Below are 13,273 nucleotides of genomic sequence, written 5' to 3'. Positions count from 1 at the left end.
TTTCAATTTCTTTTTGTGATATCAGTCTGTTTAAGCTGTTAATCTCTTCTTGGTTTAGTTTTCGTGGTTCCCATGCCTTTAGATATGCATCCATTTCTCTTAGGTTTTCAAATTTAGTAACATATAGGTTTTTGTGCTAATTTTAAAAGAAGGAAAGCTTTAGCACACTTCTGAAGAGCCAAAGTTGACAACATTTGGAGAAAACCTTTGGTCTTCCAGTCAGCACCACTGTCTCCACTACATTTTAAATTGCTGACCACCAACCAAAGATCACAGGCAACATCTGTCTGATATTTCCAGTGGACCCCAGGCTGCTTGGTCATTTTTGCCTGCAGGGGCATGGGGAAATTGTTTTCAAGGGACAACTCATAGTATAGAAATGCTAGCTTTAGAAAATATCCAAGCAGTCTAGACAGCAGGGGAATGTGACAGAGAGTAGGGAAGTGGCAGGTATAAGGGCCATGGGCAGTTGATGTCAGCCACACACTAGCTTTAGCACAGAGCTTGATGGCTTGTTTCTCCAGAGTCAAATGAAGCTGAAGCCCAAAAAGACAAAATTCAGTGCTGGAAGATGCTATTTTTTCCCATAATGACATTGAACTGGTATTTCTAATTATTCTGAGATCTAGTCAGTGGTGCGGAGACTGAACCCAATATCTTCTCAAGGACACTAGTTCTCACATGGTTACATTTGGAAGTCAGTTGGAGAGCTTTAGGTCTCATGGCAGGGCCCCAGGCGTAGAAATTCTTATTTCATTGGTCTGGGATGTAGCCTGAGCAACCCAAATGATTGCAACATGTAGTTCAAACCCATTATTAGGAGACTCAATTAATATAAACAATGTGGTGAGCTCATCACTGGTTTAGGTCAGCCAAGACCCTAAGAAACAGCTGGGAAATATTTCAGATGAAATCGAGATGACAGCATTTTCTTCCTCTGCTTAGAATTGGAAAGCCTCATGATGTACCATGCTCTGGGAACATGGAACCAAATGCAACAAGAATCTGAGCTTTTTCTGTAAACTCAGGTTTCCCCAAAACAAAGTTTGAGGTCCCTTCAATGGCACCCAACACCTTTCACCTCCCCACTGGAGTTGTGGTATACTGAACCCAACAAACTCTGCCATCATATCTGGGCCATTTTCAAAAGTCGTTTCAACTCATCATAAGATATTATAATAGTATATATGACTGAGCTTCTGAAGCTGGACCAATGGGAAAAAAAAAGACAAACAAAAGCATGAAAGTCCAGGTCAAAGAACTTTAAGAATCACGGTACTAAACAACTAACGGACTTGTAGTCCTTTGTAACCACAGCGATACCCTGTGAATGTTTAGATGGCACTAGTGCATGTTTGACATATTTGCATGTTCATTGTTTCTTCCAAAGCATTATACCTTAGCTGTAGCAAAGCAATGAGAAGGAAACATACCAGTGCGTCAGCTTTGTGTTTCAGCTTCTTAGCCTCTTGCATGTAAAAATCAGCATTGTGGACACTAAACAAACAGAATAAAGTCTTTTACAAATCAGTGGTTCATCTTCATTAAGAAACTGAGCAGTCAAAAACTTGGGAGGGCTATAAATTCATTCCTATATAATATCCTGAAAAGGGCAGGCTAATGCTGTCGTTCATATCATAACCAATCTTGGAATGATATAATTGAACTCTAAAATGCTTGGTGGCCCATTAGTACCAAAACCCTCGTCTTCCAACTTCAGTCATTAAAATTATCCAAACACATCACATAAAACCCTAGCTACATACATACATAAGAACAGAAAAAAAAAACATAGCCTAGGTTGCAGGAATCTGTCTTGGGAAACAATTACAAAGACACAGGATTACAATGGGCCAAAGACATTCCTCAGTGGTGACAGAGGTTTTTGTATGGAAGGGGATGTTTCTTTAAGGTTATAAGAGAGGATACGAAGTCTTAAATGGGATGACACATGCATAGCACTAAAAAAATCCATACTGCCCTCATCCCCAGTCACCACTCCCAGTGTCTGAAATAACCTGGGGACAACATACGAGTCATCAAAAGTGAGCTTGGGTCTCCGGACGTTAGTGCTGCTGCTGGACAGGAGTGGCAGGGCCGCCCAGGACGTCATCTCCAGGTGACTGCTATCCATAAGGCCAGTAGTGATAGTAGAGGTGATAGTAGAAATAGTGGTGGTGGTGGTTGTGGTCGTGGCCGTGGCAGTGGTAGTGGCAGTAGCTGTGACAGTGGCAGTAGCAGTGTTGGTGACAGCCACAGTGGCAGAGGCAGCCTTTTTTGGAGCATCTTCCTCCTGGGAAAAATGAGGACAAACAGCTTGCATTAGGTCCAGCTTATTCATACCGGTTCTTCATAAATGTTTTGAATGTAAGGCACAGTAGGAAACAAGCAAGAAGAAAGAAATAATATAAAAAGCTTAAGGGGGAATTGGTGATCCTAATCTACTTTATAAATGCTATGGATCATTAGCTTTTGTTCTATGATGACACCAAAGATCAAGCTATTCAGGTGTTGTGATTACATAGCCCAGTTGTTATATTAACAAATGCATGGTAAGGGTTTGAATCTAGAAGGGAATGTGATGGGGGAGGGGAAGAAATAATGTAGAAGAACTGAAAGGGGAAGAGGGAGGGTGACAGGAAGGAAAGGAGAGAGGGAGAGAGGAAGAGAGAGAATAAAAATATCAGCTGATCAGGCACTGTTCAATAATCAGTGTCCTGACTGACCAGAGGTTAAAGAAGTTCTTTTGTTCTCATGAGGCCCTTGATTCTTGTCTGTCAAAGTGAATACCATGCCATTTTGAAGTTTTCAGATGGTGAAACCTCATTTTTACCAAGTCAAATAGCAAGTGGGTAAGAGACTTGTGAGGGCTTTGCTTTGATCTGGCATTACTATAGAAAGTAGAGCCAGAAGAACAAATATGTGTTGGGAACTGTAATTATGTGCTAGTACCATGTCACAAGACCACCTACCATGTTCACATGACAGAATGTTTTACCCCACCAGGCAGCTGTGGACAATCCTTCCTGACTTTTCTAACTCTGACAATACTTTTCATGTTCTTCTAAGTTGGTTATCTCCCTAAGATTGACATGTTCCAAAGCCCTATTCTTCAGCTCGCTTCTTTCCTGGTCAGATTGACCAAACTTGTATGTGTTGGCACAGATTCGACATTAAACAAACAGATAATTCTGAAAACGAAACACAAATCTTGCTCTTTCTTTGAAGCTCTGAATCCGTATGAACCAGCTCTTAACAGTTCCACCAAGATGGCCCAAATGTCTTTAAATAAAATTGATAAGCAAACCTGTTCTTTCTGTCAATGGTAAAGTTCTTTTCCTTGTTACCATTTAGGAGTTCACAACTGCCTTTGCCACAGTTCCTGTGGGTATCTCCAGGCCAGTCATGTTAGAACAGGCAGGGAATGGCCTATCCATCATGCATTTAACCTGAAGTGTTCTGTTTTAATCAACTTCATATATTGAAGTTCTGTAAATTATTTAATCTCGAAAATCAGTTCTTTCAAAATTCTCTCAAGACTACTGATCTATTTCCTATTTAACTTCTTCTCTATTAGGTTTATGAAATGAATGACAAACTCCGATTTACTATTCCTCCCCAAAATGTCTCAAATTTGTGCATTCTACATTTGTGCCCTCGAGTGCTGAGACTCACTTCTTACAAGGCTAAGAACCTCTGGGCAGCTTCACATTTCATCTTCAGTCTGTGGCCTACAATCTGAGTTTTCTTAACAAAGCTCTAGGCCCGTTGCTGAGTTACCCCCTAGTGAAAATTCAAGGCTGAGCTCCTCCACTGGAATTCAAGCTTTCCCTGCTCTAGATTCCACTTTGTGACTGATCTACAACTTCTCCTTTCCATGGATCTTAGAGTAAAGCAAACTAAGCATGACCCTGTTTTCTTTTCCTTACTTACCTGACTGGTTTATGTGCACTTTGGGATTTCAGTGATCCCGACCTTCATTTCTTTGTGAGTTTTTATTTTCATTTTGTGATCATTTGTTCTGTCATTTCTATTTTATTTGTAAATCTCTGAAATTATGGTGATATATATATATATATATATGTATATAATAAAATTGACCATGCCCACCATTTGAACTGTGAAGTTCAGTAGAACGAAACCTTCTCATTCCCATGCAACCCATCTTGAACTCATATTAATCTTGAAAAACGAATCCCTTGCATCCGTTAAACATATCTTCATTTTCCCTTTACCATAACCCTTGTCAAACATTATTATCCTATGTGTCTTTATGAATGCGACCACTCCAAAGATCTTCGTCCTTTGATTTCTAGCTTATCTCACTAGGCCTAACATCCTCAAAGGTTATCCACGTTGTAGCATGATTTAGCACTTCCTTTCTCTGTAAGGCTGAATAATATTCCTTTCTGTGCAGAGGCCACATTTTGATTTTCCATTTCCCTTCTCATCTATTAAGGCTCAGCTCAACAAATGTCTCCTTACCAGCTAAACTGTCTTGTGCCTGTAGCTAGACATGATTTTATGTCCATTGTGCCATTCACAGGACTGTCTCTCTTCCTTTCCTAAGATATCAATCATCAGCTATTTTATATTCCAGTCAGTAGAGCTCAGTCTTATTGGTCACTTCAGACTAGAAGCCACTCATGATTTATGATACTGCCCCTTTAACCCACAGTCCAGTACTCCTAGAATTTGCTGAATATGCTTTGGCACATATGTGTGCATGCTTACCTTAGTGAAAGAGTTCACTCTCAAGATAAAAACTAAGTACAGCATTTCTTAATCCATGAAAATTGATCTTTTCCATTTGATCCTTGACCTTCATGGTTATCAGATAATTCTTACCACTGAGAGCACATTGAGATAAATGCACAGAAAGGCTGCACATCTATGAATTCTTATGATAAGATACTTTAAAGATAATCATAAATTTTATATAGTCTAAATATGTACAAGAATAGGAGACATAAGAGATTATGATGCCTGCCCCATGTCTCCACTATTAGAGTCAGACTGGTACAGGTCAAACAGTAGGGTTAGCCCAGGACAGAGACAACTGTTTCTATGGCCAAGATATGTGACAAGAACCTTGAAACACCACAGATATGACATTAATGTTAGTGCTGAAACATCTGAATAGAAGAAATTAGAAACCGTCATGATCATGAAAATTAAATAAACAAGAAACCTGTTCACAAATCCACTGATTTTATGAAATCAGAAATGTTTCATGAAACTTGGAAGAATGATACAATTCTATAATATATATAAAATTTCCCTAGTAATTTTGATCTGTCACATACCTGACTGTAGATTTCTATAAGCATCATCATTTTCATAATATATTATTTCTAACACAATTACTTGTAGCAAAACAGTAGGCATTATTATTTGCAATGCTTAATGGTTCTGTGACAATATATTAGGCAGTAAACAAAGAAAATTCTCTTGCTATGCTCCATGCCCTCCAAGAACTTGTAATAAAAGGGTATATCAATAGGAATTTGTAATATTATTTAGACTGTATATAAACCATATGATGAATAGTAATTACTGATTAGAATAGATATATAATTGTCAACATTATAGAGTCAGTGTATTTAGATATATATGAAAATATGGTTAATATCAGCCTCACACTAGTGTAAATTTCTGTAGTGGCAATTATATTTATGTCATCTAAGATATATTAGAAGATGGAGGCTTGTATATTGGGTCTTTAAATGCTAAGGGCCCTCATGGCCTTTCATGAGTTGTCAAACAGGCAACAAATTTCAGGTTCCAAAATGATATTACTGTCTGACATCTGAGAACTTCCTTTTCACTCATGTGCTCTTTTATATTTAAAGATGATCGAGTACATGTGGGTTGACATATCTGTTTCTACATGTGTGTCTGTCTTTATATCTATGTCTCTATATCTGTATCTCTTTAGCTACATATGGAATGGTGGATACCTTAGTGATTAACATTCATTAATGAGATGGTGGCTGATGGTTTAAATAGTTCCCGTACTTTTTCCTGAGAAATAAAATGGCATTGTATGATAGATAACAGAAAATGATACAGGTTTTTGATGATATATGCTAATGAAGCCACAATACAGAAAACCCGAAGGACTACCAAGTCTTTTAGGTTAGAAGCCTTATTGTACATCTTAGAAACAGATTCAATATTGACAGTCAATTCTATTTAATCATTGTTTTTCAAGCAATTCACATTTGAAAATCTGAAGAAAATTGGAGTTCTTGTCCTAGTTAATGACCTTGGGGTGCCCCAAGTCCATCCACTTCTTTTATACACTGAAAGATCAGTGACTACTATATAGAAGTTGCTGTGTTTTGTATTATGGCAGTGTATGCCTCACCTATAAGATAGGACGGGATTGAACCAAGGACATCTAAAGCCATGAGTCTCTGCATGTGCAATCCATTTGAGGAGAAGCAAGGTGGCGAGTTAATTTGGAATGAAAGAATTCATGCCAGGTTAGAGTAATTATGATTTAAAATAATAGAGTTTGTGTATCTGGATACAAACATGTTTTGTTTTGTCTGTGGCTCTTCTTCCCTTTCCTTTGCAAGATTCCCTTGGTAAAGTCACAGTAGATGAGCCAAGTTAACTTGGTTTTGCCTGACATAACATTTCTTCTACGCTACTTACATTAATGGTTATCCCTTTGAATGTAGCACAGAATTTGCCTTCACTTCTCTTAGGTTTAGTAGAGGTGGTTTGTCCAGTCATGGAAATGCTTTTGTCTTGATTGAGGAGCGCACTGTTCCCACTGACGTTTCTGCGGCATGGAAGGTCCTCTGGCAGTGGGGAAAGTAGTGGAGGCAATAGTTTTTCTTCTTTTCGCTTATTTGCTCTCCTGGATGAAGTAGTTCTGTGGAAACAAAGCAGTGTTAGCTGTCACAAAATCTTATCTCTCTTGATTCAGATTTTTCCCCATTATGTTACTATTTTTGCTGAAGTGATGTGCAAAATGGATGATCCTTTACCTTTTCTAGAATACATACATATATATATATATAAATGCATAGAGTCATATAGAGAGTGCTATAGATAGAATCATTCTATGGACATATAGAAATTTATGCTTGCATACGTATCCAGTCAACAGGTCCTTGAAGTAGAACTCCATTACTGGTGAAGATGTCTAATGGAAAGTATGATATCTGAAAACTATGAAGATTATTCTTAACTAGATTTTAACAGAAAATACAATGCAGACTTCAGTTCTTCCATTCTTCAGGATAATTCCTACTTTTACCCTAAGGCTTAACTAAAAATTCAAGCAGTAAATGATATAAGGCACAATACATTTCATAGTTAATAAAAATATTATATATCTTGCTTCTATGTTATTACAAATAAATTGCATGCTAAATACTAGTGTGAAACATTGAAAATTGTCTGTACAGAATGTTCTCTGTCAATGCCAAGTTATAAATATCCACTCACTTTAAATTGGTATATTGAAGTACTGATGTACTCCACTTCAAAAAACTCCATTTAAAATATTCTTTGGTCATATTGACAAGAGACATCTGCAATGCTAAAAGTACTCCCATGCTTTTAAAGTGATTTATCTGCCCATTATATGGGCACATCAAGCAGACTGAGACTTCAAATAAAACAGAACAACTGAAATCTTATGCTAACTGCTTTACATGGTAATTGGGTCATGGATTTTCATTTTAGTTACTGTCTTAGACTAATCAATGAAGATTATGTGAATTTTAATCTTTTCTTAGACAAGTAATATTGTACTGTGCAACCATTTGCTTTTCATGATTATTGACGGCAATTTTCAATAGCAAATTAAGTCAACAAGAATTTATGTTTTCCTCTTGGTCAGTTCAGTCAGTGTCTAGATATATAGATTTGCCATATCTCAGAGCAACAAATCAAGGATGAACAAGCATTCAAGTGGTCTGGTTTCCTGAAACAGAGATCAGTTCACGCTCCTTGTTGCACCTCTGTTACACAGATTTGTCAATTATAGTAATACATGCTGTCTTCCTCATCCCTTGCTTCATAAATGTGACTCTATGTCATTGTATTGTCATGCAGTACACCCTTTAAAAAGTGAAATGTTTCTGTTGTTATCTTAATTGATTAAAGTTAGTATGAAAACCCTTACCAATTATTTTTTTTTAATTCCTTTAAGATGTAGAGTCATTTATCATAGTTGTGATATCAGATACAAATGGTAGTGAACACATGATGAAGATTCTTAGTCATAGCCAGGCACTCGGGAGGCAGACACTGGAGGATCTCTGTGAGTTCAAGGTCAGTCATGAGGAAGTTCTCCACCAACATCAGACCACATGAAGTACAAGACATGTGGCTTTGATGATGCATATAGATACACATGTACATGCACATGCACATCATACACACACATATGCTAAGCATTCCCATGGCATCTACGGGAGGTTCTTCATTAGTCCTAGCCACTCCCCGACTACTTGAGTTTCTTATGAAGGTACTGGGAGCTGCAAAGGATAGAATAGCTTCTGAGAAGCAATTGATTTGCAATTGGAACTCTATGTTTTCCAGTGGATTGGGGAAACAGTGCATTTTGCACAAGAGGTATCAGTGTTTTGGTCTCCTCATTTATTTAGTAGTAAATTGGAACCATGAAGTATTTAATAATTGTGTTGACACAAGGCACCGAGGAAAAGAACCATGAAGTATTTAATAATTGTGTTGACACAAGGCACCAATGAAAATTTTTCTTTAAAAAAATTGTTTATTTTTATTTTAGATGCATGTGTTTTGTCTGCATGTATGATGTAAGTGCACCTGTGTCATACAATACTCACAGAGGTCAGAAGAGAGAATTGAATCCCCTGGGACTGTAGTTACAGATGGTTGTTAGCTTCCTGTGGGTGTTGGGTACCAAACCCAGGTCCTCTGCAAGAGCAACTCATGCTCTTAACTATTGAACAATCTCTCCAGCCCCCAGGGAACATTTTTTACCCTTCTAACCACAATAAACAAGTTTGCATATCTGTGCCCCTCTTTAAGTAGGATAGAAGAGGACCAACCCGCAGTAGATAAGAGTTAAGTGCATTACCATTACACTGAGTTTCCATTGATGTGATAAGCTCTAAATGGTGGAGGGTACTCAACAGAGCATTCTGTTGGTCAGTTCTTTGGATTTAGAATGCTCATTTTGAAAAGTGAGCATTTTCTCTTAGAAATCTCTAAGGATTTAATGCAAAGGATCAAAGATACAGTGGAGCAGATAAAGCTTGAGGGAAAGTTTCCAAAACGAACATCCTTAAGACACCAATCTGATTCATTCTTCCTCAATTCCAGGGATGTGAATGTCTTTGATAACTATAAAAACATGCTAGAAGCCCTTCCTGAACAATAAATGCTCCTAAGCAAATATCAATTTCTCACATACTAGGAAAGCAGAGGGCATACAAAGTCTGTGCACTAAAAATACTATTTTATCAATAGTTACTTTAGAGTAACAAGTCAGTGGGTTACATAGTGAGGTGGCTTAATAAGGGGATGTAGGTGTGGCAATTTTCTACTGTCCTGGTCTTTTCCTTTTGCCTATAGGTGGTCCAAGCTGGTCATAGCATGGAAACTGAGAAGGAGATATTACATCATCACTATACCATTTTATTCTGTCCTCCTTGGTAAGGGGCCTAGATCTAGAATGATTATGTTTGACCATCAAGGTCCATGCTTCCTCTTATAACTGGCCCACTCTGAGGTAAAGCAGGTCAGTTTTTTTTCTACTGGATTTCCTTTTCTGAGAACAAGAACAATGTTTACGGTGATTGTACAACCAGACTCTATCAGAGAGTACATACACATAGCACAAATAGCTACTGATTCTCAGGGTGAGGGGCAGGCATCTTGGGGGCCGAATGATTTTATTATACAGAGTAGGTCTATCAATAATCGATCTGATCCTACCTTTCATTTCAAAACAAGAAGCCAAAGCTCTGTAAGCTGATGACTTATTTCCGACATCTGATTTGTGGCAGATTGATGCTGTATCACTGATGCTAATCAGTAATCTGTGAAATCAATTGTTAGCAGCAGTTGGCCAGATTGCCTCTCTCCTCTAGGCTGCTAATAGTCTACCAAACTGGGCTTTGATGGGAGTAATCTCCAATGTTGAATGAATTTATTGCAATAATTATCCAGACAGAATGGCTCGAGTAGCTGACATGATTGTTAGCTAAGTGATATTTACAAAACAGAAAGAACTCGGTCACAATGCTTGTTAGGAACAGAGGACTGGACTTCTCTGGAGAAAAGTGATTATTTGAGTGAAGAAAGGACAAGGAGACCCCCTGCCTGACATTGGAACCTTGCTATAGAGAAAGAATGGAGAGGAGATGCCAGTTAGTTGGAACTAACATACCCATCCCTACAAGCATTCCTTGACAGAGAACTGTCCTCCGGGGGGATGGGGCCCAATTTCCCAACAGCTCATTTCTCTCCTTTCTCCAAACATGTTATTCTCCTGGCCTCTATAGGGTCAGGATGCAACTAGTGATCCTCCAGCTTTGCATAAACATCACATAATAAATCAGCACCCTATCAGGATCAATGGGAATTGTTCAGTTACCATGAAAACTGAACCTCAAATAGAAGCATATGATGAGATAAAGGTGTTTTATATTTTCTGATATTTCCTCTTTTTGTTTCATGTGTAAACCTTTCTCTTAGTGCAAAAAAGTTCATTGAGGTTAATTTAGATGATAATTCTGAGTTGGAGCAAAGATGCGTTGCTTAAAAGCTTATTGTCACTCTAAACATGATAATCTGTATTCTATTCTTTACCCATCATAGACTACTGATCAGAGACAATAGTCAGGCTTAAACTGAGCACACTCTTGATTCTGGCTTAAAATTCTAATGGGATAGGATACCTGTAATATTTTCGAACATGGTTTTTAAAAAAGTCAAAACACTCATACATTTCCATCACACAGAGGTGGGGCAAACTTACTCTCTGGTGCTGGGAGGCTTGTGGGGTGGAATTGGTGAAATACAAGGAGGAGGCAGGGAGATAGTGATGGCCTCCTCCAGTCGTTGCTTCTTCTCAGGGATTTTGTCTGCAACTTCTGCTGGCTTTGACAGGGAAAAAATACAGAGTATGAAATAGACGACACATTCAGAAAACTGTTTCACACATTTAAAAAATGAGCAAGACAGATTGTTTCTATTTTATCTTCTACATTAGGTTGGAGAGTTAAATGTGTACCTTTGATCAGACAGAAAAGCAATCAACCTTACCTAGGCTAGTCGCACAAGATGTTAGCGTTTAAGAGGGTTAAAACTCAATGTAAATTTCTGATTAAAGATTGACTAGCACAGGAACCTCACAACCAAAGTCAAGAGAATCTACAATTCTCATACACTTCTGTCATCAAGAGTGCCCTTATTTGTAGCTTAGAAACTAACACTGTAACTGTAACAGCTCAAATCCTGTCCAAAAAGCATGGGCTTTTTGCATGACACATAAGGGCTGTCAACAATATGGAATGGAACGAATCATATGCAGGGCATGCCTTTGGATTTGAACTGTGTTGCTCCAAAGGCACATTTTGACTGTACTGTTGTCATCAATAAGAGAAGAATCAGGAGCAGGTCAAGGGTCTCAGACTTCTACTCTATTCTGAGATGCTCTCACTGGATAAATTAGTGCATGGCTCAAGAGATGATGCTAGGGATCCTCTGTGTCTGAGTGTTTTTCTTCTAGTACTTTCCTGCCTCCTAGAACTGCCCTGCCTGCACCAATCCCTTCTCCTAGTGCTGTTCTCCAGTCCTCCCACAGCTTCCCAGTCTCCTAATGTTCCTGTGCCCTCTACCATTCCCCTCCATCCCCATTCACCCAGTACTGTCCTGTCTTCAAGTGTTCCACATTCTCCTGGGGATCACCTGCTTCTTATCACGGTCCTCTCTCCCATCACCCCCTAGTCTTCTAGAGCTCTTATTTCTCCCAGTATCTGACTGTCTCTTACCACTGCTCTGTCTCCTAGTGATCCCCAGTCTCCACATATTTCCACAACTGCTAGTGCAACCTAGTCTCCTGCCATCGCTCAACCTTTTAGCAATTTCCTGTACCCCAGCAATTCCCAGTTTCCTAGTACTGTCTAGTCTCTTACTACTGGCCTATCACTTAGCTTTCCCCAGGCTCTAATGTTCTCTGAACACTAGGGAACATCTCTAGCCCCTTCCCCCTCCCCCTCACTTGTCTCTTGTTCCTTGAGTATCAATAGGCTTCCCTGTCTCCTATTCCAACCAAGTTTTCCTAGTAACTGTCTGTCTCCTCGTGGTCCCTCGTCTCAGTGCTGCCTTGGCTCCTAACACTCTTCAATCTCCTATCATAGCTAAGTCTCCTAGGACTTGCCTATATCCTGTGCTCCCCTCTCTCCTGGAGATGTTCAATCTTCCAGTGCTGTCTCTTAATACTCCCCAATTTCCTAGCTATCCATAGTTTCCTGGGGTTCCCTAGTTTCCTAATGCTGCCTAGTCTCCTACTGCTCCTCACTCTCATCCTGCTGCCCAATCTAGTCCCACTTGCCTGACTCTTGGTGTTTCCTAGTTATCCCTAGCCTGCTAGCATTGCCTGGTCCCTTAACACTTCCCTGTCTCTTAGAGCTCCCTACTCAAGAAGACCTTGTTGCCTTTCTAACTCCGATTGCCCAGGATTTTCAAGTCTTTCAGTAAACACCAGTCTCCTACAGACCCCCCATTTCCTGCCACACCCCTAGTTTTCAAGTACTTGCCTGACTCCTAGTAGCCTGTATTCTTCTGTCACTGCCTAGTCTCCTAATATTCTCCTTTCTAGAACACTCCTATATTTTGTAACTCCAATTTGAATTTTTCTTTTGTATTTGCCTATCTCATGGTGCTCCTGTTTTTAACAGTCTTCGATTTCATAGTGCATAAACAGTCTTCTAGTTTTCCATGTCTCCTACACTTCAGTCTGCTAGCACTCCGGGCTATTAATGTGCTCCAATCTAGTACTGATCTTCAGTCCACTAATACCTGCTTGCTTTCTGGTGCTTACACTCTCCCAGTTAGTCTCCAGCCTTCAGTATTCCCTACTCTCCTGGGATTCCTGTCTCCTATTGTTCCTTAGTACCCTGGTACCTCCCTTTCCCCTAGTCCTTGCTCATTACCTAGGCCTCCTGAAGCCCCTCGAGGGTGTTCCATATTCTGCTAGCACTCTGAAGTCATCTGCCATGCCCCTCTTCAAGCACTCCCCGTCTGAGTCTTCCCATGC

At 39.3% G+C, this 13,273-nt stretch overlaps 1 protein-coding gene across 5 annotated transcripts in view; it reads right to left on the bottom strand.

Annotated features, from left to right (window-relative positions):
* Positions 1-13,273, bottom strand: part of Aff2 (AF4/FMR2 family member 2) — a 560,677-nt gene that overhangs the window by 30,787 nt on the left and 516,617 nt on the right. For 3 of the 5 annotated variants that reach the window (XM_029565511.1, XM_029565512.1, XM_029565514.1), the window contains 4 exons: positions 10,991-11,112; positions 6,664-6,886; positions 2,019-2,293; positions 1,434-1,497 (listed from right to left, as the gene is read on the bottom strand). In XM_029565511.1, coding sequence (XP_029421371.1) covers positions 1,434-1,497; positions 2,019-2,293; positions 6,664-6,886; positions 10,991-11,112 — 684 coding nt within the window. The remainder of the gene's footprint in view (positions 1-1,433; positions 1,498-2,018; positions 2,294-6,663; positions 6,887-10,990; positions 11,113-13,273) is intronic. The other 2 variants (XM_017799178.2, XM_029565513.1) reach the window with 1 other exon arrangement.

This window comes from Nannospalax galili, unplaced genomic scaffold (assembly GCF_000622305.1).
Source record: "Nannospalax galili isolate Female #2095 unplaced genomic scaffold, S.galili_v1.0 scaffold198, whole genome shotgun sequence".
Classification (NCBI taxonomy): Eukaryota; Metazoa; Chordata; class Mammalia; order Rodentia; family Spalacidae; genus Nannospalax; species Nannospalax galili.
Note: the sequence above shows the minus strand (reverse complement) of the source record. Positions and strands in the feature narration are given on the sequence as shown.